The 27,502-nt window shown below is 41.6% G+C and overlaps 1 protein-coding gene across 1 annotated transcript in view; it reads right to left on the reverse strand.

The window, feature by feature from the left end:
* Positions 1-27,502, reverse strand: part of LOC136991343 (obscurin-like) — a 138,135-nt gene that overhangs the window by 36,670 nt on the left and 73,963 nt on the right. Inside the window, 25 exon segments of the mRNA XM_067292209.1 lie at positions 1,054-1,231; positions 2,512-2,670; positions 3,427-3,591; positions 4,947-5,063; positions 5,446-5,605; positions 6,016-6,189; positions 6,938-7,020; positions 7,363-7,563; positions 8,290-8,429; positions 9,254-9,388; positions 9,696-9,724; positions 10,603-10,669; positions 10,995-11,213; positions 11,668-11,766; positions 11,873-11,905; positions 12,622-12,819; positions 13,753-13,871; positions 14,254-14,332; positions 15,133-15,411; positions 16,024-17,379; positions 19,424-19,696; positions 21,233-21,520; positions 22,417-22,689; positions 24,737-25,009; positions 27,052-27,318. Of these exon segments, the coding sequence (XP_067148310.1) occupies positions 1,054-1,231; positions 2,512-2,670; positions 3,427-3,591; positions 4,947-5,063; positions 5,446-5,605; positions 6,016-6,189; positions 6,938-7,020; positions 7,363-7,563; positions 8,290-8,429; positions 9,254-9,388; positions 9,696-9,724; positions 10,603-10,669; positions 10,995-11,213; positions 11,668-11,766; positions 11,873-11,905; positions 12,622-12,819; positions 13,753-13,871; positions 14,254-14,332; positions 15,133-15,411; positions 16,024-17,379; positions 19,424-19,696; positions 21,233-21,520; positions 22,417-22,689; positions 24,737-25,009; positions 27,052-27,318 (5,364 nt within the window).

Consider the following 27,502-nt stretch of genomic DNA (forward strand, 5'->3'; position numbering starts at 1 on the left):
CTTGTTGGCTTTAGAGATGGGACGTAAAAATCCTGGATTTGTTGCTGATCTGGAAGTATTTTAGGCCATGATTTTAATAAGCACATCCATTATTCAGACACCACACAGCTGTCACAGTTAAGTTAATTCCCCAGTTAATGTGCACCGCTGATAACGAAACCAATATTCTGTTGCTCTGTATGCAGCAAAGTCTATGCTTTGTTAAGAGACTTTTGATTTATTCCTACCACAAGAAGCTATGTAAAATTATTTTGATAGTCTTCCTAATTAGAACACCGCACTAAGAGCTTAAAAATAAGCTGCCCAGACTTGTTTTCAGTGCATATACACCAAAAACAGATCTCTTTCAGATTTCTAAGAAGCCAGACTGACTTATGCAGTAAAGGACATAATTTCTAGCTCCTATCTGGACAATATGGATTTAATATCCTCCTGATAAATTCTGCGGACACAAAATTGGCGTAGTATTAAATGACAGTGAGGATGAAGCAGCCTGGATGACAAAATAAAAATCCAAAGCAAAGCCATGTGTCCCGATAAAACAAAGTAAGCCAGAACTCTGGAATGGAGGACTCAATACCCAACAAAATCACACTGGTACCAGCAGGTCTCTGGGTCAGGTCTCGGGACTCTTCCCACTGGAGTCTGATGCTTTTCATGGAGTGGGACTGTGGTTTTGTCCCCAAATTCTGTCGTCAGTTACCCTTCTGCAATCCCTGCCAGATCAAATGCCTCTCTAGTGACAACTCTGCAATTTGTTAAAACTTCTAAAACACACTGTTGTCCTATGCTGACAAAGGTGCCTGCCCCAGCTCAGGTGAAGCAGCTACGATCGTTCCACCTGAAGCACACTTGCTGCCTAGTCATGCGAGTTGTTATTTATGGCAGTCTGTGATGTGACTGAAGGAAAACCTCTAACCCTAGTTTAGTTTTTGAGGTGGCAGATGACCCTAGAAGGTTCTCTCCCTCCTAGCAACAAAATCGCCTTCCTGAGTCAGGGAGACATCCCCAAGGTAGCACTGGGAGGTTCAGGCCATCTCGGGCTGTACTCACTCCAGACAGGCTGACTGATCCGCTCCTGGATGCCACAGATTTCCTTCACCCAGGAATTCTTGATGTTCACTGTACGCGCCTGAAGGAGGTACTTGCGGACTGAGTCTTCTCGTTCGTGCCAGATTTCAAATGCCCGGTCATCTCCTTCCACAAAGTCATTCACGTCTATGTTGTTCAGCTGTGTAACAACAGGAGCATAAGAACGTCAACACCTTTTTTTTTTTTCTTTTTACTTAGAGATGATTTTTGGCCACTACCTCGCTCCCCACAGTAATCCCAGAGTTCAGGAAAGTTCAGATCTGGACCTAGTCTTTGTGGACCACAACCATCTTCAATAAAAGTTTAAAATGGAAATAATTATTTGACACCAGCAAGTCTCCTACTTCCAGAATATATTCCCTTCAGTGGACTTGAGTCACGCGTAAGTCCCATTAAAGTTATATTAGATGCTCCAACAGCAAAAGGGGAAATAGTGATAATTTACACTGCTTTTAAAGATTCTTCAGACTGCACGAGCGATGCAAAGTGGCAGTGGCCGAAGAGCAATCAGGATTTCTTTGCAATCCTTTTTCCAGTACACCTGGCTTTCCGAATAGCAAATAGACATTCTCCCATTTTCCGTCTGGGAGTAATTATCACATTTCAGGAAAACAACAGCCAGAATTAAAGGGTATTCCAAGAGCACAGCGCTGTTGGGCTGACATCAGCACCAAGGAACACCACAGTCGGGCACTACATGAAAAGAAATTACACAGCAGTTGCACTCTGGACAAAGCGTCCTTTTTTGCAGGGGGGACGGGAGGAACAGCCTGTGAATATCAGTGATGACAGTGGTAAGTATTTTTAGAAGGCCCTGACTGGGGCTAGGTCCAGAAATCCACTTTTTTGTTTGTTTGTTTTAACTGGAGCTGAGCATCTAATGCCCTAGGGAAACTCTATGTGCAATTTCGTACAGTTTTAATCTGGGCCCCGAATTTTTGAAGATGAGTTGGTCGCATTGACTTCTAAACAGGAATTGGCTTCAGGAAAGGACGTAACCAGCAGAGAGGAGCTAGTGGAAATGTAGCATATAATTGAAACAACGTTTTCTCCAGTTTACTACCAATCCTACAGACTGCGAATACCAAAGATCTACGAACTCTAGCAAATGCTATAGACAGCACCCCAACCAAAATTCACATCAATTTCATGTAATTAATTAACACACTTTAGCTGTAAACTCATTGCTGCACAGTAAAAATCTGCCTGGGCTTCTGATGATGTCTGACATGTTTCCAACAGTGCTAACTGAGGGATTTGGGGACAGACAGAGATTTTACTTGCGCTTCACAGGCTTTCAGAAACAAAGACATAGTTTGAAAGAATTAGTGAAATGTTCTAGTTTTAGATGACCAGAAGCTGGACATAAAAGTCCTCAATGACAGAGAGATGCTCTAGGTGAGGAGGTAAGGAACAGACCTTCATTATGTTCTTGAAGATGTAACTGTACGTGTCTGTTTTCGTGTCCCGCTTTGGTTTGCAGATCACTATATAATTCTTGAAAAGGAAGACATGTCTTTTGTGTCCTTTCCAAGCCATTCTGGCTCCTGGAGCTCCTTCCCACACAATGAAGTGGCCCTGATGGGAAAAAGAAGGAAGACCACTTAGCCACAACTGGAATAATTACCGTGGTGGCTCACCATCATCTTCCAGCCAACAGATAACAAATGTTTACTGTTACATCCTCATCTTAAGCACTTTATTTTCATTACAACACGGCAGAGTGTTTCTAATGCTAAAGGTGATGCATGAGACTGACAGCACTGAGACATGGGCACACAGTGGTCATCATTGCATTGGCCTTTAAATGATATTCTTTCCTGTCAGATAAATACAGAACTCAAGTCCAGTTGTCTCAGGTAGGCAGACTCCTCCAGTACTGATACTAACGGATAATTTATACTGAAAATGCCTAGTGAGCATCTAACTCCTCAGCAATCAACACAAAAAACCCCACTGATGCCAGTAAGCTCAGGAGTTGGACCATGTACCTGGCCCATAAGGGGAGAGAAGGGGCAATAAATAAAATGCTTAAAAATCACGTATGGACCAAACCAAATCTCCTCCTGTCGGGTGAGTGGCTCGCAAAGGCAAATAACTACATTATGTGTGAAGTGGCCCATAAGCTCTGGTACTTCAAAACTTCATCAAACCAGTAGGTTTGACATCTCTCACACGTATAGGGATGCATCACATATTGAACAATAAAAAAGGCAATAAGGAAATACTCTGTTCAGATATAATTCGTAAAGGAGCTTCTTTTAGGACCAAAGGCTACTTGGAAATTACTGAAGGCACATGCAGCAATAAAACGGAGTGAGAAATTCCAAGTACCTGTCGGATAGGTTCACCAAGGCTTTCCAAGGTCCCTGGATAATTCTCAATGAGCGAGACATGGAGGTTGTTTTCCGCTCTTCGGGTGAGTGCAGATACAACGGCATAAGCCTGCTCCAGCAAGGCACAGTTTTGGCTATTTCTTGCTTTGTTTCGGATTAATTCCTGTAGATGAATGGAGTCGATGTTACAGGGCAGATGTTTCTTTTTAAAAAAAAGGGGCAGGGGGGAGCATTTCCTTGATACCAGAAGAGGTTCCCAGATATCAAACTGTCTTCCAGCTCTTGCATCTGAGCAACTTTTACCCCATTCTCTCACTGTGTGCTCTTTAGCTACCAAATCCTCTCTTTTCCAGCCCATTCTGGGGCCTCCCTGACTATCCATCCTAGCTTTTCCCTGCACCAATTGATACTGAACAAAGACAAAGCTGAAGCATATACCAGACACGCTTCAGTGACTGAATAAATAAATAAATAAATAAAACCCCCAAAGCAATCCTAAATGTATCTATTGTATTTGTCTTGCCCTTACCCTGCCGATGATACGAGGCATGCAACTCATGTGGCAGTGCTAAAAAAAAAAATAGATATTTGGTAAAACTAAGAAAGGATGGAAAAAATAGGAAACGGCAGTTATTTCTTCTCACATTTGTTCCTACTGTCCTCTCTCAGCAATGGCGACATGGGAAGCTCCCATGCTCTCTCTCATTTCCAAGAGACCATTAAAACTTTGGTGTTTGTGCTCAGGGGCAGGGGTTCAAAATTAGAAAATTAATTTGAACCTTCTTCAAATGATCCAAGTTAGAACACATAAACATTTTTCAAAATAACATTTTTATAGTATTTTTCTTGGGAAATAGCATTAGGATATCCAAATTTTGGATAAGTGCCAAAATTTTTTTTTGTGGTACGGGCCAGAACCTGAAACCGTAGGACAGATGAAAGCTGTGAGAGGTGAAACAGTTCATGACGGTAAAATGGTGTAAAGCTTTTCAGAAAACAGAACTTTGTCTAATCTTACCATAACGTGTATATGAAATACAAGGAGGGAACTGCTAAGTCAGTATCTTACAGTTTGGAAATTGCTTATTTTTATAACAGATCTGTTGCTGAGTGTGTAGCAATTTCTCCTTGTTATGGATATATACATACACACACATATATATATGTGTGTATATGTATATGTATGTACATATCCATACCTACATGTATAAACATTTTACGTGTATGTGCGTTTGCGCGCGCACACATACATATATTTAAAGTTCATTCGGATAAAGCTTGTTGATCTTTATGGAGTTGGAAACTGTGAACCTCTCCCTGAATTCATATTTACAGAACGCTTTAGAGATCACCATCACTGGTCCAAATTACAGTCTTTCTCACTCAAGCATCTTTCAAGCGGAGTTACAACAGGATGAACGCAGAGAATATGAAAGGAGAATGAAGTCTTTTTCCTCAGAGGCTACACCAAGCAGAACATAAGCCTATTAGATAAAAGTGTGTAACAAAAGCTCCTACCTTGATAATAGTCTGATACTGCTGGATCCTATTTATGGGTTTTTCCAGGTAGTGCTGCAGTGGTGGGATAAGTGGCTGCGAAGGATCTTCAGTAGCTAAAATTTCCTCTGTGTATCTCTAAAGAAATATATACAAGAATGAGGAAAGATTGAGATAAAGTTTTAGAGAAACTAAAATTTAGAGTTTGACTTTTTTATATGACTAATAGCATTTCCTCGAGTTCCTATATTTAATACAACTTTCACCATATACTGTTAACAGTGACATAATCATGTACATATTCATATCTATATAATCTTTATAATATTCATAAGGACATACTGATTGTGTCTACTAGGAAGAGCTAGACAGTAAATACAAAACTACTGTATTTGACAATGATTTCCCATGAAAATATTTAATAATCCTCTTTGGGATCATATTTGAATTAATGCCTATATTTCACGATACAGTGGGTTATCGGATGCACGTTCGGTAGGTACTTGGGCTACTGTTTTACCTTGTAGAAATCCTGGACAGCTTTGCTGACAACAACTGACTCAGCCTGTATCCGCCCCACCAGGTACTGGATGTACTTATCAAACTCTGCCTCGTGCTTAATAAAGCACATGGCCACGTCATCATCAGTGTCACATTTCTGCAAGTCTCGGAGGTAGACACTGCAGAAGGGAAAAAAAAGACCTCTGAGGATCAGGTGATGGAATAAGGCTAGCACACCGTCCCAGCAGCCAGACTTTTAAACCAGGCAATCTCAGGTTAATACAGATTAAAGGAAGGACTGAGGGAATGAAGGATATTGCCGTGTTTAACACTTCTCAATTAAATTCACTCAAAAGGGTAAGAAATAAGCAGGACATGAGAAGTCTTGAAGCCCTGGGGACTATTACAGGAGTCCCAGCCCTGTGCTCTGACTTAAGCAATGCCATCATATCTCATCCTAAAATGCCCATCGACTCTTTTACACCCCAAAACTGTCAGTGCTCCACATCCTTTATAGCCTCCATAGTTACTGTAGCTCTGACACCAGGTACAGAAGCTATCCTTCTGTCTCAAATGAAGAGATGCCCACCTGGAATGGAAACGAGCAATATCATCGATGTTTCTGAAGATGGTGGATTTCTGACTGGAAACAGCTCCTGGGACGTTGGGACAGGTCTCAGTGTACTTGAGGTGATGAGTCTGGAAGAACTGTAAATCTTGAATGTAATCCTCTTCTGAGATCAGCAACTCCTGAATAACAATGCTGAAGGGGAGACAAACAGGTGATAAGAAAGCGCAGAACAATCAGCACAATTATTTTTGACATGTCTCTAAAACAGAGATGAACATTTGGTCAGAGGACTCCTTTGAGTAGGTTGACTAGATCTCCCTGGACTATAAAGGGATTTTAGACACTCTGCTTACAGATAGGCACCTACATTACAGACATGTACAGCTGGGCCAGATGAAACTGAGTGCGAGCAACAGGAGGACCTGTGCAGAGTAGACAGCAGCAACTTAGATGGCACGTTATGGAACCAGCAAGATGTTACAGAGGCAAATATCTCTATGACAGCACACTCAGTAGCGCGCTGCACTGCAAGGGAATAATACACAGCTGAGCAATACAAGTTTGTAGCTGGTCTTCCTAGAGCACTTCCACTCCCTCTTTAGACATCGTGCTCAAATCCAGAGCATCCCAAAGTACAGAGGTACTTAAAAGAGACAACACAAGTTTAAGATTTTTGTGAAATCGGAGAGCCTCCAGAAGGACATCACGGAAAATCCTCCTTTCAAGCCCACCTTCCAGTATGATTTCAATTGGCTGAAATTTTTCCAAGCTGAAATCACTGGCAAAGCAAAAGTTGCGAGAATCAAGTGAGGGAAAAGGGAGATGGCAGGCCTCAGTGATACAGAAAGGGTGACTCAGGCGGGACCTAGACACCAACATTCATGTTAGTTCAAACAGCAGCAAGGCTAAGCGGTGCCTGTACAATCCGACAAGTGCTTACGTCAGCTTCCTTTTGTATTCATCTTCAGAAACGCATTCTCCAGGGAATTCGGGAGCTTCTGTTGATCCCCACTCTGGTGACAACTACAATACAAGAGAAAGGACATGTTATTCTTCTCGGTTAACAGTGCTTTTGCCAATACGCACAGAGGAATATCCCTCAAAGACCCCTAATCCCTCAGCAATCCCTAATGCAGCAGTGTGAAACTTCTTTCTTGCTTGCTGGAGACTGATTAGGTCTTTCAAGCCCAGGCACCCCTCCACACACACAAAAACATAGTCTAATCAAAACATGAAAAAGCCCCATCATGTTACAGACCCCTTCAATGACCTCCTCACCCTTCACTTCAGTTTAGAGGGATGGCTCTAAACTGCAGGAGAAAGAAGCAATTTTACATGAAAAATAAACATAGGACGATCAATTACCTTTAATTTCTTGTCCAGATAAGCTGGAGATACCCAGCCCTGTCGGGAGGGGCTCGATTTTGTGGGTTTAGTCCTGACTAGCCACTTCAGTGGATGAGCTGAATCAAGGACTTCCACATATTGCCCTTCCTTCAAAGTGATGGCCTCCTTGTCAGGAGCAGCAGGCACAAAGTCAGCGGTGACCATGTAGACGTCAAAGATCTGCACGCATGAAATGACAGTTATTTTGAGCTCTGAAAAGGGAATACAATACCATATCGCCTTCAGAACCTAAGTGTGCTCATCTGCGTTTAATGTTTTATTCTCCAACCCTTGTACGGCAGAGAATCACTGTTTACTTTTTACAAGGTGGCAAACTAAGTCTCAGAAAGGCTCTGGACATATTTTCAAAACATTCTGCAGTATCTTGGATTTACATCATGAAACAGTGAATTTTGCTCCCAAGTCAAAACAAACAGTGGTCCTGAAAATGTCAGAATAGGTCAACATTGCTAAAGGTTTAATTTTTTTAAAAAAACTGTTTGAAATGAACACCTAAAAAAGTTCAGATTTCCACCAAATAGTCATTTTTCACAGGAACAACTTCTCAATAAAATTCTTCTGACAAACTCTATCTGAGGCTGCAGAAAATCAAGCTCTGACTTTCTGAAGCTAAGCCATGAAAAAAAGAAACAACTGCTGAATAATGGCTCTGTTTTGACCATATTGACTTGAACAATTTGTTCAAGATCGCATAGTGAGCATCAGAATCTTGTTCTCCAGTGCTAGGTCTGTGCTCTGTATCACAGGGCCCATACTTAAATACCAGTCTCTACTAAAGTGAGATAGATCCCATAAAGTAGGATGGAGATCCTTAAAACACAAGCGATCGAGCATTCTAAATAACTGTTTTTCCTGGTATCAAACTGGTCCATAAAGATAACATACCTCCCCTCGGGAATCCCCATCTTCAGATTCAGAGGAGGACTCCTGAGCAATGGATGAAGGCCTGGATCGACCATGGCGAGGAGATGCAGAGGGAGTTTTGGATTCATCGTCACTATCTGCACCTGGCACTCGAAGTGTGGCTGAAAAGCAGAGCGACAGGGAAGTGTGAAATGCAGCTCTTGTATTTGAACATGAGTCAGGTCTATACTAACTTTTAATTTAATAAAATTAAATATTTGCTGAGAAGAGCACTTGCAGCATTTAGTGCAATTGCCTATCGATATTCAGGACTGCATAAGCAATTAGAATGCTTTAATGCATGAGGTTACATGCTTATCGCAGTAAAAATATCTGTACAAGAGGTATGACTTCATCTTTGCTTCAAGATAAAATCCTACTACAAGAGAATCAATCTACCACATACAAAACAAACCAGAATTTTTCATTTTAATTTAACAAATCATTAGTTTACTGCACAGCTATACACACAGTTTTCAGCCTGGACTTGATTTTAAAATCCCATTGTGAACTACAACTCAAATTAAGATGGGGAAAGCCTGCAAAGCAGGATTGCTTTCAGATTCAGCAGTGATGCATTAACTTAACAACTCGAAACACCCAAGATGCACAAAACACACTTCCATTTTTACAGTTGCCCTCCACCTCAAGTTCACATTTACTCCTGCTTATTTAATTAAATACAATATGTTTAAAAAGAACATTAGCCTTGTCAGTTTATTTTAAGAGCTATTTTTTTTAGTTCAAAATTGTGGATGAAGATGTAGCAGCTTGGATAGGTTCTGGCTAAAAATTCTCAGACCTAAACATTCACAAATACTTATGCAGGATGACTGTCTCAGAACCCGCTTCACAAATCTCACTGATATTTAAAGATCAAATGAAACCTAAAAAGAGCTTGCATCATTTTCTGTATTACTTCAATTGCATTTGCCAGGTCACTTACCTTGACTTATTTTTGCAGATACCATTTCTGAGATACGGGAGGTGAGTTTCTGGAAGAACTCTTCTGTCCCAACATCGGCTAAGGAAACAGGGCTTTTGGGTACACCTTCTTTACCAGCTACACCATCAAGATCTCCTGGGAAAGAAAGAACTTTCTATTAAGCATGCAATACTTCACTGAAAAGTCAGCTTCTTTAAATAACAAAAGCTTCTCTAGAAGGAAAGTCTAATTTTCTTCACTTCTCCTGCTTCTAAACCTGTGTTTGCTCATATTCCTCCAAATAATTCACCCCTGAACAGAGACCAGTCCTGAAAAGTTCCAATATTTCAGGAACTTATAAGAGGAAAAAGAACAAAAATAGGTGGTGATAATGAAATATGTAGACCATCCGAGCTGCAGATATGGAAGGTAGGAGTAGTTCATATAAAATAGCTTCTCTTACCTATTCTTGCTTCAGAGGGATGAACAGCTCTGGAAAAAGGAAAAAAAATAAAAAAAAAGAGTAAAGCAGGATTAGAAGTTAAAATGAAAAATCATGGCAATTTGGGTGGGATTTATGACCTTTAAAAATTATTTATTTATATCAGGCCTTTAAGGAAATAGCATCTGAGCGCTCTTTTTTTTTTTTTTTTTTTTTAACTTTCAGAGAAGGATTAGGACATCTGAGCTTGTTTACGTGAAGAAACTACTACAAAGTCAGCAAGGGTATAAATTTTCATAGTACAAGCTATCTGCCCTAAATCTCTGCACAATGCTGTCAGTACACAGGAAGCACGAGGAAGCTCACTCCACTTTCACAAAGCAATAAATTACATATCTCCAAATATGCCTAATAAAGGCCAGGTACATCCATGTGCGAGATTGCAGTGGAAGAGCTGATTTCACACTGGAGCTTTCTTCATAGCAAATTCCCCGTGCAGACAGTCCCCCAAATCAGCCATAAAACTCGAATGTTAACAGGCAAGCTTGATGCTGTAATAAATAACGTTTCGGTTGAAAGCTACCAAGTTTTATCAAGATTGTAGCAAACAGAACATTTGTAGAGTAATATCAGCTATAAACCCTTGGTAAGTACAGACTAGTGCCAATTAGGCCAAGTAGGACTAATTTCCTCTGGTTTTCACTTAAGATCCTTTTGTAGGCAATGGAGAGAGAGACAGACGGACACTTCCAGAGAGCAAACAGACCCTTAGGAAGGGAAATTCATCCTCTGGGAGTGCCCATCGCTCTCCATTGGCTCCAGAAGTCCGGTCAAGTCTTTTAGGCTGGATATATTCTAGAAGTGAAAGTGTGCTTAAGTGGATCCCACTCTTCAGAACGTGCTTCAAGCTGGGCAGAAAAACACTTACCCCAGGGTGGTCATTATGGCTTCTGATACCATCACGCGCTCCTGGGTCAGAACTTCAGCCTCTTTCACTGCAAGATCAGGGTTTATCGTTAGAGGACAGAAAACAAAGAGTATTTTTTTATGTATTTACTGTGGGGCACATTTTCTAGACATGGGTTCCTGGAAATACCAGAGTAGTGAAGCTGTCCTGCTAGCAGCTCCTGACCCAGGGCACAAACTCCCACTCATATGATGCAAACACACTTCGTTCCCCTCCCTGTCCATACAGATGCATTTCTCCACCCTGCTAGGTTACGATTTGTGTCATTTCCTTATCAGTCACATTTATTTTTCTCTTAGCCACTGCATGAAAGGCAACGCAGAAAATGTGCTTCTACTGCAAGAAAGACTTACCATCTGCAACTTCTAGGGTGGCAGTGCAGATGGACTGGCCAGCCTTGTTGGTAGCAATGTATGTGTACAGCCCACTGTATTTCTTTTTAACATCCAACAGGATTAGACTGTGATGCATGTTTGAACTGGCGAGTTTATACCCAGGAGCGTTGGGTTTGATCCAAAGGATGTCTTCCTGAGACTCTTCTTTCAGCCAAGTGATAGTTGGCAGTGGATATCCTAAAGGAAAACGAATACAAGGAGCTCTAATTTTCCTAACAGTGTTACTCCTTTCTTACAAGCCTCAAGAGCCATGCTGTAACGAACGCTGCTTTTGACCTGTTTTGTGATCCTTTTACAGCAGTAACAGTCGCAATATACAATGAAGGAACACATACCGTTCTACAGCACACTCCTCTAAGGACATTAAAGCACTGTATAAAACCAGTTAACCAATATATCTTCATAAGACTAGTAACTATTATTATGCCTGTTTTTATAGATAGGAAAATGGAAGTGAAGTTGAGTTGGATGCTTTGCTATGAGGCACACGAAGTCTCTTACAAAGTCGGGACTAGCGCCCCGGACTTCAGATTCAATACGCTAGATCAAGTTACAGTGAATTGGCCCAAAGAGAGACAAGAATGCGTCATGAAACTATGCCATTTAATTGTTATGTAGCTAGACCACTTACCTTCAACTTTTACAGAAAATGTGATGCTTGCACCTTTCTTAACCTTTTTATTAGTAAATCTTTCCAGGAACCTTGGTGGTATCAGCTGCTCATGGGCATCTGAAAACGACATTATTGGTGAAACATGGTTACACCTTCTGTGTGAGTTAAGACTACCTGAAAAATTTCTAGGGGTTCTGTTACCATCTGCTATGGAGCCTCTCACCTGTTTCTGGTGGTTCTTCTTTCTCATCAGGTCCTGTGAAACAGGGAAGAAAGACAAAATTACAAATATGTTTCTGTCCATGAGTTTCAAAGAAAAAAACGTGATTCCAGGGGATTACTAACCGCAGGACACACTGCACAGAAATATTAGTTCTGTTAAAATGTTATGCTTTTTCTAAAGTATATTTATGAATAAAAATGCTAAGAATAGTCATATAGCATGGGAATGGATTTTGTTTCAGTTTTCCATTACTAATATTACACATGCTTACAAAGATAATTTTCATAAACTACAACTCACCCCTACCAAGCTCACCTAATTAGTAATTCCAGAACAATTATGCTAATAAATACAAATACACATAATCATCTCTGCAAACACCTACTTCCACAACTCTCAAAATTTGTTAGTATTGCTGCAGTGTCTTACTGGAACAGCCACAAGTTCGATTCGCAGAAGGCCCTCAGTTTTAGTAAAATTAACTGTTAAAGTTGGTGAAGTTAGGCAGGAACGAAATCTGTGTACTTGAGACCACAATCAGGCCTTGGAGAAGCGACATGTCTAACCTTAGGGGTACACTGTAAACTTACAGGTGAACTAAGAATAAGATACATCATGTTTTAACCACAGACTTCCTCATCTCCCTTGACTTACATTGGTAGGCTTTTTCAAGAACAACCACCATATAAAACAGAGTGAGTCATTGGAATAAAGATAATCAGGAGCCAGGACATGCCAAAAAAATCTACCTTTGACTACCAGCCTGGCTGATGAATATGCGGAACCAGCAGAGTTAATGACAAATATTGAGTATTGGCCAGCATCAGCCTTGGTGACATTGAGAATTTCCAGGGAGTGGAATTCTCTTTTATCAATCTTCAGGATACGGTCCGAGGCACTTAGTGGCTGTCCATCTTTGAACCAATAGAGGCGAGGCTCTGGGTACCCTGCAGGCAGCAATTACAGATGCAGAGAACGGAACGTATTAGCAGTGACCATTTTGGAGCATCTCCACCCAACCACATGCTTCAGAACAGTCGAGGAAACCTCAGATCTGCCCAGTGCTATCGTTTTGAGGGTTCGCCCCGTTAGAAATCACTGCCAAATTTATTCAATTCTATTTGTTTGTTGAAGGTTTTTTTCCTTTCTCTTCATTTTCTGACACTCTCTGTACTTGCTGCATATCCAAATACCTTCCAGGTTCGAAAGGTAATGCTCAGGCCCGATTTGCAACATACACAAAGCCAAACACTGAAATCCCTAGCGAAGCAAAATGTGGACCTAAGTCACCCTCGGTTTGTATCACAACTTCAACACCCGCTCCAAGGACACTGAAGGCAAAACAGCTCTCGCCATTTTAATAGGCAGCAATAGGAAAAGCAGGAGAATCCCTACCTCTCCCTACCACTGAGAGCAGAAAGAAGTTTTTGCAGTTTTTAGCCTGTAGCAGCGACTCCCTCATAACAGGGTAAGACAATGCTGCAGAGAGGGAAGATGAGTCTAGGACTCATCACTAGTTCCTAGCCCAGGACTGTTTCATTTATTAAAGTGAATAAAGAGATATTCTCGCTTTTTCATTCCTTATTGCTTCTGCATAACTAGTGTGCTCAGAGAATTACAGGATTCAGTTTTCAGCAACGTATGCCTGTAATTATGCCTGCAGATATGGGCACAAAATAGGCCACTTTATCTGCCTGTGTCTGCTGCAGAACCCAAGGTTCATCAGCACATACATATTCTTCTAGCTGGCTTATGCAAAAATGGTGCAAGATGAACAGACTGGGAGCACAACTGCGGAAGAGCGCATCAGAAAACCTTGTCCAGCACTTCGCTCCGACAGCAAACCTGGAACAACACAAAGTGTTGTGGCCTCCCCTCACCTTTCACTTTCAGGTGAAATTTTGCCAAAGATGCTCCAGGTGCCACGTGAATATCATGAAGCTCATCGAGGATCTGAGGCAATTGCTCCTCTTCAGTGGTAGACTCCTCCTGCTCGCGGCTAAGAAGCAATTAGAGGTAGAAAGAAGAAAGTCACCGAGACAGCAAAGGGTTAAGGAAATCCGGATCGCCTATTTCAGGTTAATTCATTCTGTGCGTTTTGTCATCACAACAGCACATGCAGTACTATATATCATTAAAAGCAGTGGAGAAATCCCCAGGCTCGCTTGAAAGCAGCAGGGCAAATTAGCCCATGATAAATGTCCAGCTGCAGTAGTTACTCTAACTGGAATCTCATCTCATCTGACTGTTCCTTATTACATTAAACTGGCCCTGCCAGGTACAGCAAAAACAGACTCAGTATTTCCACGCAGAAAGCAACATTACAGAAATATATTGATCTTACCGAGTCAGAAGTTACAAAGAACTAGAGTTAGATTTACCTTGAAATATACTCTTTGGCACTGTAGTAGGAGGAAGTCTCTGTTGCATCTGCTGCTGTCTCATAGTCAGTGCTGGTCACTGTTAAAGAGAAAAAATATTTTAGATAATCTGAAGTTTGAAATTATTTCATCTTATAATAATTACAGCAACTAGAGCTAACAGTTTCCAAACTCGGAGGAATAGTTTTTGCTGATCTCCCTTATTAAAAATCCGTTATTTCACCTACACAACCGTTGCACCATGGCGGTGTTTCCAAAGGTAGCTAACTATCGCTCCTTTCAAGATCCAACACGGATGCTTCAGGAGATAGTCAGAAGGGCTTCCTAAGGGGAACATCCAGGCCACCTTCTCTGTCGCCTCTCTGGTGTTCAGAGCCTCAGAGAAATCCCAGCGAACTGGGTATGGTCTATAGTAAGATGTTTCTCTGACCTTTAGGAATAACTGGGCTCTGCTCTGCAACTGAGCAGCTCACCCATACTAGTGACATCCACGTTGTCCTTATAATTAACACTTGTACCATCATTATCATTTTATTAACACATTTACAATATCCTAGCAGAAACATTTTAAAAAGTAGTTTGATAGCACTTCCATATTTCTTCATTTTGCTTGTAGAAACTGTTCAGTCAGCCAATCCAGAATAATATATGCTCTTTAGTAAAAGGGCATCCACAGCACTCTAAGAACCAGACTCAGTTGAAAAGCTGCATTTCTGGTGCAAAGAAAATTTTGGAGGCTTTTCCCCCCAATTTGTTGGGGGGAACCCAAGAGGTTCATTTTTAAAAAAAATGTAAATAGCATTTTTCTTAAAAAATATTTATCCCCCTCTAAGCATGACCCCTTCCCTCTGGCTTTCCTACAGTTATTTTGAGACTTACAGTCCACTCGAAGCTCAGCTTTGGTTGAAGCAACACCCATGTTGTTTTCAGCGAGACAACGGTAAACACCCATGTCAGCAGGGACCGCAGCCGTGATGATCAGCTGATGGCACCCTTCCTGGTCCTCGCTGATCATGTAATGGTCATTTTCTTCAATTGCTTTCCCATCCTTGAACCAGCGAACCGTGGGGAGAGGTTTGCCAGTGACAATACAGTCAAAGCTGACTGGATATCCGTCTTGGACCTCTTGGTTTTGAAGCTCAGTCATGAACATGGGGGCTAAATCCAGGGTAGTTAGGGGAGAAGAAAGGAAAAATTGGGTTGCGTTAGAGGTATTTTAGGAGCGCTTCTGCCCAGTGCCAGAAGACTTCTGCTTCGCAGGTTTTTAAATAACAGAGTGATATCTTTTCTCCATGACAATAAAGGTCAAGTAGAAACTCCCTGACAAACACTAAGAAAAAATTCCCCTGGACTGCCAAAAGTATTGAAATCTCACAGCTGCAAACTATATATCACCTCAGTTCTTCCCCTTGACAAAATGTCTTTTGTCCCTCTTTAAGGGCTGTTCTGAAAACTGTTTAATTAACTTAAGTATAGCAATAAAAGCATTTATAGCTATATTATTATAATAGTGGAAATTGCTACTACAAAAGCATCTTTACAGAAAAGTGAGAATTTTGCAACCCCCTGCTCCAGCACTGACTTCCCTCCTCTCCCCAAAAATGAAAAAGAAAGAAAAATTTCATCTATTTTTTCAAAAGTGCAAAGATTTCCAGAAAATATCTGCATGAAATGAAAAACAAAGGTTTAAGTTATTCACAAGTAAAAAAATAACATCCTGACCTGCTCCAGATACCTTTTTCAAAGAAAGAACGAGCTTGCTTTACTCACCTGTATCAGAAGTCAGTAAAGGTGGGGGAGGTCTTGCTACTGGTGGTACAAACTTCCCGACGGCGGGTGGTGTTGCTTTCCCAATACGCAATTCCATTTTTTTAGGGCCTTGTTCCAAAATGTCAATTTCCACGGGGATTCCCAGGGCACCAAACATCTCTCTGAATCGAGTGGCTGCAGTTTTTGCCTCAGACAAGATTTCAAACTTGATGTAGATGTACTGGTCATCCTCACGATACGTCTGATGGTCCACCACCTCTACGTCCCCTTCATCTGCACTGACAAAGAGCTCTTCCTCCACGTCAGATATCTCCGTTGAGATCTTGGCCTTGAAGAGTCTGTGAAGTCTCCTTCCTGCTTTACGGAAAGCATCATCCAGCTCACTGCCAGACGAGCTCTCAGTCTCACTGTCAGTGGTATGTTTAACTTGCTTCTCTTTACGAACAAGTTGAGGTTCCTGACTGCCGATCGTCACCTTAGCACTGTGTGAAACTTTGCCAAATTTATTAGATGCCTCGCACGTGTATTTACCCGCATCTTTCATATCCAGGCCAGTGATAATCAAAGAGCAGGTCCCATCACTGTAATTGTCTATGTGATAGTAGCGACCATCTGAAAGCTCTTCCCCGTCTTTCAGCCAACAGACTTTCATGTCACTTTTGCTGTGGGCCACACACTCAAGGTGGAGAGTGCTTCCAGGCTCACCAGAGAAATCTTTGAAGGTCTCAGCAAACACTGGGCACTCCTGTTGCTTCATCTCCTTCCTGACTTTGTAGCCTTTGAAAGCAGCCTGGATCTTTACAGCTGCCTTGTTCATGGAAGGATCATCTAAATCCGTTATTTCTGGTTCAGCTGGCTTAGCAGCTGGGACCGCCACAGCAGTCTCCACACTGGATTTCTCCCACTGCTTCCATAACTTGCCTGTGGAGCCCGATTGAACCTTGCTAGTAACGCTGACACTTGTCTTCCCAGCTTTCTTGAGGTAGTTGACTAGTGAAGGAGTCCCAGCTCTAGACTCATCATCTGAACTTGTGAAAGAGAAATCGGCTTCTCCAGTCCTAGCCAGCTCGTCACATGTGAAGTATTCCTCTGAGTAATAGTGAGACATCTCTGCTTCTTCCTTCTTCAGTTCCTGAAGTTTCTCATCCTCTTCAGGCACCTCGCTGATGGGATCCAAGGTGGGCTCCCAGCTCATCCAGCGTTTCTTGGCCAGAGCTTCCCACAGCAGGTGAAGGTCTCCCTCCTGAGCAGCCTCAGGGGGCAAGCTGGGCTGGACATGTCCATCCACCAGCTCTTCCGGTTGGCTTGCGCTGGGTGCTTCCCTGGCGATCTCTTTTAGCAATGCTACAGTAGGAACTGAGGAGAATTAGATTGGTGAGATGTTAAAAGACAAAGTCTATGATTAAGCCCTGAGAAAGCACATGGAAATATCATACTAAAGTCTCGACAGAAGAATATCAGTGGCACTTAATTAAACATTAAGTTGGGAACAAAATATAAATTTAATATACTGGAACAGGTTGCTCGGAGAGGTTGTGGAGTCTCCACCTTTGGAGACATTCAAAACCCTACTGTACAAGGTCCTGAGCAACCTGCTCTAGCTGACTCTGCTTTGAGCAGGTGGGTTGGACTAGGCTATCCAGAGATGACCCTTCTTCCAACCTCAACTATCTTAGGATTCTATGCATGTACATAAAATATGGCCAAACAGCAACATTTTTTTTCTTCCTCATGCATTTGAACCCAGTAAACCAAATTCTGTCGCTCTTTATGTTCATGTCTAATTCCATTTCTTATATGCAGTCATAGTCCAAAACTGTAAGCTATCCAGCATTTGGCTAGACTCATGTTTTGAAAACAAGAGCTTGCAATTTGGCCTTGGAAAACCCACGGAAGTGCACAAGCTATAAGGCGAGGCAGAGAAGTGAATGGAGTTCCATGTCTTTTCCCTCATTCTACTCTACACATCTGCCCAGGGCTGCAGAAAAATATTTCAATTTCAAAGACATAAACAAACACTATTTTTTAATCTCCTGATGAGTTCTCAGTTTTACTAATGCCTCCAGGGAAATGCGATGTTGATTGTGTATTGTCTGAATTATCACATAGTAAAGTTTTTGATCTCTAAAGCCTCTGCGTAAAAAAACAGTGGCTTTGTCCTTTCTGTTGCAGCTGTCTTTTATTTGTGAAATACATAAACACTCTCATGGAGAACAATAGAAGCAAAGTGCCAAAGCTTTTGCTAAAAATAATAATCATCCAGCCCAAAAGAGTATGATTCACACTTGGATATGGAAAATAACACACACAACTAGATTAACACTGATAGTCTTTCAATGGGAGACCTCAATAAGTTCTTGATCTCAAGTGAGGGCACGACAGAAATACGTAGATTTTTGCTTTTGTTTTTTAAGAAATCTACCCATCACTGTTTCTTCCTCAGGTATCTTAATCTGCCCATGCATTTTAACCAATTAAACTCATTTTGTAAAGAATGAACAAACAGCTGCATTCACAATCTATCCAGTACTGTCAGGTCTTTCTCTTCATAGTGAGATTAGTGTGATTCACTTAACCTAACTGTAGCCAACTAAAAACCAGACATTTAGTATAAGCCAATTTTCTTGGTTCCTTTTGTAGCCAAAGGAGAAAGAAGATCTAGCGTGTAGAAAAAGATGTATAACTGCAAGTGTCTCCCACGAGCTCGCACCTATGCTCCTGTTGCAATTGCTGAGTATCTAGTTAGGACAATCAGTGGAGCACGGAAAGCAATTCAGCTCACCCTATTTTAAAGTTAGACAGGGCTCCACTGACTGTCTTGAACAGTTCTCCACTGGTTGTAATGGGAGCTGAGACATCCATCTCACATGGAAACATCTGCCTGGAGATACCTATGCTCAAATGTCTAAGTCTGACTCACTCTCTGGGACACAGTGAGTTGCCTAAACATCAGGGGGGGAAAAACATTGCCTCCCAGTGAGCTTATAGTAATAATGATCTAGTGATCATTATTAAGCTTACGGAAACAAAGAGCTATACAAAACAATCGTAGTGATTAGTTTTGGTCAGAGTTCAGCCCAGTGCATTATAAAAAGACTGTATTATTCCAACTTAACGTAATTTTCTCTCTTCTTTCAAAGTTTTGTTTTTATTCTAAGCTACGAAGTGTTGAGGACTTTGGTGACAATGGGTATTTGTTAAGGTGGAAAATATCAGGAAAATCTTATCTGAACAGCTCAAAGCTATTACAGATTCAGAAACATACTGGGCAACACCAAACAGGGATAACGATTCTTTGTGGATTTGAGAGACAACTTGCAAAGGAAAATGAATTCAAGACCAAACTGCTGAGATGTCCCTGAGCAGAACTGATTTAAGGTCACAGGAATGCACTCTGTACCTTCAAGACACAGGCTGGTAACAGATTTGACTTCTGGAGAAACCATGCAGGTGTACGTGTCCTGATCTTCACGTTTAAATTCATGAATAATGAGTATCTGCTTTTTTCCATCAGAGAGGATTTCATATCTCCCTCCAGCTTGTATTTGTTCTTCTCCTTTGAGCCATGTCGCTGTCTCTTGGATTTCACTTGATAACTTGCACTCCAAGCGAGCCACCTCCCCTTCTGATACTGATCCTCCCACCAAAGGATGAGTGACTGTAAGTGGAGGCTCTATAATCACAAAAAAAAAAAAAAAGAAAAAAAAAGAAAAGAAGGGACAAGAATTAACACAATATATCATAAACTGGCTTTAAGATGCTCCAGATTACTCTGTAGAATAACCAAACATCCCATCGTTAACTTATAGATTCTTTGACTGTTGCAGACAATCAAAGAACGTGACTGGCAGCATCCAAAGTTCACAACTTCCAAAGATAATACCAAATTAATTGCACAAGCTCTCCCAGAGGTTAAACCAACTTCAGATAAATATATACATGCAGAAGTTGTTTCACTTTTCCTACTTCTGTATTTGGTGATCTTCATTTATCCAGCACAATGAACATTCAAGCAGCCCTAGATATCCTAGAAGATCGTAATGTTTAGAATGAGGAAGTTTTGAAGAAGTGACACAATAAAGAAAAAAAATAAAAAGAATAAAAGAGATTATTAAAAGCTGACTTCATCCCAATCTTGAAAGTAAAAGAAAACAGTATTTGCTCTCGTTCCTGAAGAATTAAAAATTCTCAAAAAGTGTAAAGATTTTCTCTAAAATTTTTTTCTATCTTCTTTACTTTGGAAGGAGTCCTGCCAATGATGTGCTGTTTGTATGACAGTGATATTCCAAATGAAGCCAAGACAAATCCATGAAACGTGCAGATGTTCAGCTGCCATTGATGGGGACCTAAAGCACACAGCTGAGCGCCCAAGAAGGAGCACAGTCCCGAACGTCACCTGCCCCTCTGCACGTTTCACCGGGGTGAGGGGATCATTGCCCAAAACGCCTTGGAGTTGTTGTAGACAAAGTGAGCGTATGCAGAGTTATCAGGTTGCAGCTGACACCCTGGAAGCTGTTATGTTGCAAAAACATCACCGTGTGCCTGAGCCCCAAGCAAAAGGGATTTTATTTATTTTTTTTTTTATTAATATAGTCTCTTCCCTTTGAGGTACTTGCTGGGGACTCTGATATCACAGATGGCATCGCAAGAAAAGAAAAGAAACATTGGAAGAGCGGCTCTCCATCTCACTGTGGCTTCCAAAGTCTCACCAACAGCCACCAAAGGAACTGTCTCCTCCAGCACTCTCCTTCATGGGGGTTATTATATAAAGATATGCAAATAGTAGAACGAGAGAGAAAGATGGGTGAAGAAGACAACACCGCCCACCCACTGTGTAGGCACCCAGGGCTTCAGCTGCACCAGACGCATTCCAGCATGCCCCTTCTGCCTCATTCCATCTGACCTCCACCAGAAAAGAAACTCATGGTCACCAGACAAAACACGGATGCAGTGCAGGCCACACGATAGCTTGATGCAGTCTGGGGAAAATAAACGTTGAGCCCTAACAACGCAGCAAGTTTTGCTTTGCAGCAGCCCAGAACAATTTTTCCAAGCTAGTTCTCCTATTCTGTGCTGGCAGCAAAGCACTGAAACACGTTGCAGAGTGGACTCTTCCAGGAGATCCCTGGAGCGGGTGAAGCAGGCATGCCATGCGAAACACAGGTCTACAGCAGCTCTCAGTCCTCCTGGGGGCACCTCTCCTTCTCACCTAGCTGCACCATTTGAGGGAAGTGCACCGGCTCACTGGCCCCGACTTTGTTTACAGCCGAGACGCGGAATCTGTAGGCTTCGCCCGGGGTGAGATGGTCCACCACAGACTCCGTGTTTGGAATCATGCCCTCGCTGCATGACTGCCAGCCAACACCTGGGATTTTCCTTTCAACGTTGTAGCCTAGGATGTCACAACCACCGTCGCTCAGTGGCTTGTACCAAGACAGAGTTACAGAGTGACTGTTCTTACTTAAAACTTCTGGTTCTTCGGGGGGGTCAGGGTGGGCTGAGGGCACAACAAAGTTCCAGGGATGTATAACATGAGCAATAGTGCTTTACGCTACAACAACCTGAGAGGCTTCTGCAAGCCACAAGAAGGAAGTGCAACGCATTCGGCACCCGTCTCAGTATGAAGCTGAGTGGCTACCTGCCTGTGACCACGACACACCTGCGCTGGACCGATCTATCTATGCTACTAATGACAAATAGTCATTTTCCAAGAGCCATCTCAGATACTTATGTCACACGTTATTATGACATTTTCCCGCTACTTTTTCCCACCCAGCTGAAAACAAGATGTGTGTATGGCATTTACTGAGTAAATGACCTGCCATCATATACTATAACAATCCAACAAATTATGGGGAAATAAGGTCAACAGCTGTCCTTCCTTATTTTTATTTTTTAATTTTGGAGACCCCAAACATTTCTTTCCACATGCAAACCTTGGGTGCACAGCTTCCTGTCTCTATTTACAGTCAAATCTCTACTTGAGTAGATTAGCACACCTCAAAGGGTTCTCTGCTGCCCCTCATAATTTTCCATACACATGAACTCTAGTTCAGCTCCCTCCAGCACCCACATGTTTGCAGAGGGTGGTGCTGAACTCTCAGTAATCTGATTTTCATGAGATTCTATGTTACATTTTATGAAAGACTGCAGCTAAGGAAACCTGGTGATCATCTCTAGCCTGATCTAATTTTCATGTGATGAGGTGAACTTTTTCTGTTTGAAGAACAGAGTTGCCCAGGAGCAGCATCTTCTCAGCCTAAGAATGCTAGCTTGGGACATGAGAAACAAATCAGTGCAAAGCTTAGAAAATTTGATGCAGTACCTCAATACCAAAGTCTGAGATTTCAAGTGCCGTTGGGCTAGAAAGACAGAAACAATGTATGAACTTACCGATCACAGCCAACTTGGCGGATGCAATTGCTTCTCTGGAAGCAAAGGTCACCTCTCCAGAATGATGTGGTTGGGCTTTTTTCAGAATAAGTTCGTATTTATTTCCATCTGCTTGTACCTCCCAGTCCTCATTTGTTTGGATTTCTGTGTCATTGGAATACCAGGTAACTTCATTAATCGGCACCGCTTCACTCAGGACGCAGCTAAACGTAGCTTTGTCCCCTGGAGAGACTTCCACATCTCTGAGAGGCTGCAAGATCCGTAAGCGCCACCCTGCAGATAAAAACAGGTAATCAAGCCCTCGGGTACTGACATAAATGCCGGTAAGAGGTATTATGAGTATTTGTGTTGAATCTCTGGGCAGCCAGGCCTCCGAGACCAAGGAGACCATTAATAGAGAGGCTACATATGTCACTACAACAGATGGTATCCTTGGGGACTGCAACTTTCCGATACTTTCAGGAGTGAAAACCAATCCAGAAATGTCTTCCTTTTCCAAGTAGCAGAAAAATACATTGGAGAAACTTAAATGAACTTACAGAGCTTTCATTACTGAGAGTCACACATATCTCTGACTGGAAACCGCTGCTTTCCTGTGTTTTCTTTACTGAACAATTTGTGAACGCTGCCACAAAAATGCTGGGAACAGGGCAGCCTTTGCCCTTTAGATTCAGTATCTCAGTGAGATAAGCATTTGCAAACACTCCGAAGATGCCTCTCTTCCTTACAGAGTACAAGAGGAATCGAGGACAAGTAGATTTATGCAGTTCACAGAATTGCCTGCAATTACCTAAGGTGAATCCTGGTTCTCATTCCTTGATGTAAATGGTAAATGCATAACCCAGAAGCACTGAAACAACTGACCTCCATAAAGGGTCATAAAGGAAGAGCTACCTCCCCCTTTCTCCAAAAATACAAAAATAACACAAAGTAAAAATAGCACCATGAAGTAACCATAGTTATAAAATCAAATGGAATAAAATACTAACTCAAAGATGGATTTGGTCCTCAGAGCTCAAGTGCTAGTCAAACCAGAGTCCAAACTCTCCCGAGACCCTAGAACACTAGGTCCTCAGCCTGCCGCTTTGCACATTTCTGAGTCATAAAAGGCATTTCAATTGGTTTCCTTTTTAAACCCAGATTCTCTAGCTATCACTTTTTTGCATGAAATCCCAAGAGTTACCAGAATGTGTCTATCATTTGCATGAACTCCCAAGGGTCACCAGAATGTCTGTATCACAAACCAGCTTCTTTTTGGAACTAAGTTAAACAGGAGAGGTCTAAGACAAATTGCTATTGGTTTTGTACCTAATTTGGCAACGCTTTTTAAGGAAGTAAATGAGGTAAGTGGATTTGACAGAGACTGCAGCACCACAGAGGCAGAGAATATTCATGCTGCCTGTGCAGTGTGCTCTTGTTGGATAACTAGTGCCGAAGTGTATATATGGGTGTGCGCCCCAGTCACCGGGACTGGAGAATAGACCATAACAAAAACATCAAGAAATAACGGAGCTAAATCTACTCCTGATGCAATCAGATGCAACTGCGAAGGTTTGACAAGATTTACATTTGTTCATAGCAAGCCTCCATTTGATCTCAGAATTATCAGTACAAGCAGATGGGTTTAATGAAATGATAGATTTAATAAAATGGGACTAAGCAGAAAGCCCAAGCCAAACCTCCAGTATTCTGCAACTGATATCAAAAGTATGGGAAGTTATCTTTTATGCCAAAAAATGGAAATATTCCTTGAGAATGAAAATCCTTGTCAAGAGACTCTTCTGAGCATAAGGTGGGAACAATTAGAAAACATCCCAGAAAGCAGTACAATGGAAAGGAAGTGGAAACAGGAGTGTGTTTTTTTCCAATTTTGTGATTAGGCCATATTAAATAGGATATGTAATGCTTGCACATATGGCAAGTCAGAAAGATGGGAATGCAAATGAGAGGCAGACACAAGAAGCTATCAGCACATCCGAGAAGGATTCGTCTCTAGTCAAGAGCCGAGAAAAACGCAGAGTGCTGCTTCTCTTAGTCAACGTAAGTTCCTAGAAAAGTCAACTCCACCACTATTGTAAGACAGTCATATGCTTCTAACTCATTGCTAAACGATGCTCTTTATATCCGGGTCATGACAAAAAGAACAATAAGAAAAAAGGAAAATATAAGCCACCATTCATTCATTGGTTGAGAATTAGAAGTTGGGTATGAAGCAAGCAGCTTATGCAGCTTTTCCTCTCTGCCACTCATCGCATTTCTCCGGGTCATTTGCCCTTACAAATCAAAAATTTAGGATTCCCCATAAGACCGCTTCCGTTACCTTTCACAGTCAGGAAGGCGGAGGTCACTGCGTCACTGCACATAAAAGTCACCCGGCAGCTGTCCTGGGGAGTTAGGTTCTTCAGCAAGAGGAGATGCCTGCGCCCATTTTCAAAGTAAACCATCTCCGTGTTTTCTGTAGTTTTGGCAGGCTCATCATCGATCAGCCAGTTGTAATTGTAGCACTCGGGTTTGGAAAGGTAGCATTCAAAGAGGGCTTCACCTCCTTCCACTGCTTCCACATTCTCCAGGCCCTGGACGATGCTGTTCTTGGCTAGTGGAGAAGGAGAACCATCAACAATATTAATTGTGTGGCTATGCATAGCTGAATATTGACAAGCCTTGGAGCACTGCTGATTCCCATTGCTGGAAAGCTGATGGAAAGGATATGGATGTGATAAAGTATGCTTGCGGCTTTAGCTGCTAATTTCAACCACGCTCTAACACAGTGCTATATTCAAAACCGTTTTCAGTTGTGAGGTAGCTTAAAAATAATGAAAAACCTCTAGAAGCTCTAGCGTTTCATCTAGGCTTCCTCCAGAAACCTGACTTCTGTCTTTATGAATCAAGAAAAAAAACGTTGGTGTTTATATGAATCAAGCCAATATTCAATAGGAAATGATAGTACGGGGACATAATCAGATTCCTTCCGTCCCCAAACAGGAAACATTTCCCTCAGGTCTCCCAGGCAGGCACAATTAACATCGTAACTGGGGAAATTTGAATCAACTGACAGCTTATGATAAATTCTTCCTACCTTTCATGCAAAATAAACGCATCAAGAGAATATTACAGCTGGCAAAGCTATAGGGACTGCCAACTAAGTTAACAAACCATTTCGCCAGTCCGCTTCTAGGAAACACATGAAAAATCAACATCTATGTAAACTCTATTTTCTGAATTATTACAAAAGCCTTATGACAATATATTAGGTTTATTTTCTCCTGCACGTGTGAGGCGAATCGTGTGGCCAGAAACATGCACAGTCACTGCAACTGCATGCATTGGTTGGCATTTGTACATAAGCAATCAGCCTGGGGCACAACTAAATGTGGGCTGCTGCACCTGGATAAAATTTGTGCCACACCAAGCACATGCACAGATTATGTGCATATAAATATAACTGACACAAACACCATAAAATGGTCATGATCGATAATATAAACCAACACTCGGAGATAGTCCTGCTCAGGATCTCTACAACCACTGTCTGGAACTGTTTGAAACATAGAAAATTAATGCTGAACTATTCCCTAGCAAAAAATAAAAATAAAAAATAAAAAAAATGTATGAGTTACTAAAAAGATTTCCATATTTTATAATACTTAGGGAGAACAATAAAGGTTTTTCAACTCCTTGCAGAATGTATAAAGTATGTTAGGATCAATCCAAGCTGTTTCTTCGAGTACTTTCTGAGTCCTAGTTTCCCTATGCATAAAAAGTGGATAATTGCAGATCCTGTCTCCTCTTTTGGATTATACTCATTAATATCTGCTAGCTGTTTTTAATTCCTAAAATGGAAGGCGCTTATCAAAGTACAAAATACTATAATAAATAATACTCTGCTCCTACACTCACAATTAATTAGGCAGAAAGAACAATTTTGCCTAACAAACCATGATAATTCAGAAATCAGACCAGAACCACTATGACTGCTGATCATATTAGTTCACCTGGTGACTGAAAACAAAAATTCCTTATGCAGACATCAGAAGTAAATTATTAGACACCCGTATAAAATATATAACTATTGTTATTTTTTTACTTGCTGTTTCTGGGGCCCTCACAAATGCTGTTTACAAGTAGGAAGGTATTTCCTGAGTGATCAGTGTTTGAAATAAGTAAAATACCGAACTAGATTAGCTGCAGTTGACAATAACTGAAAATAACATTAAATTCCCCTCTCTCCATTAGTGACTGGTTTTAAAGTGCAGTGCATGTAAAAACCACTCTGTAACAGCAAAAAGTATTCTCACTATTCCTTTGGACCAACATTATATCTGCGATATCACAGTAACTCAGCAGACATCCCGTTGCACTGAGGATGGAGCCAAATGCGGTTCATCGGAGAGGAGGTATGATACATAATCGATATAATAAGCGAGCATTAATTAGAACTAAGCTTCTGTGAAGTGTCGCAGTTTCCCATTCAGTTCCCATTAACTCCCATCCATTTTTAGCACTGCTATCAATACTGGAGCGAACACCAAAGAACGGGTTCTGACGTGTCGCTTATTGTGAGACGCTTCCATGATTTTTTCCACCTTTTATATTTGGGACCCATGATAGTCTTCCTCTTTGTCTGGAAGACCTCACCTTGAACATCAAGTGCAGCCACCACTTTAGTGCCTTCAGCTTCACAAGAATAGATGCCAGTGTCTTCTGGTACCGTAGGTTTAATTTTTAGCATGCTTACATTCCAGTCCTGCACGATAAGGACTCGCTGCCCATCTGCATGTATTTCCTGATCATTTTTCTTCCATATGGCGTGCACTGGCCTAGAATATTGGCATATGAACTCTGCTGTGCCATCTTCATCAACAGTTATATCCTGCATGGGACTGACCACTTCAATGGTTGGATCTGTCAACCAACACGTCAGGAGGGACATGCATTAGCGGATCCTCAAGGAAATAGCAACCTGGAGATTTTTGACAAGTACAGAGTTGGAGGAAGCAGGCCGAGGGAGAGTGCAAGCAAGAAGCCGACCGGGCACACCAGGGATTAGCGGTTTAGTCTTTGCTTGGGTCAGCAGCAAGCAGGATAA

Source organism: Apteryx mantelli, chromosome 2 (genome assembly GCF_036417845.1).
Source record: "Apteryx mantelli isolate bAptMan1 chromosome 2, bAptMan1.hap1, whole genome shotgun sequence".
Lineage (NCBI taxonomy): Eukaryota > Metazoa > Chordata > Aves > Apterygiformes > Apterygidae > Apteryx > Apteryx mantelli.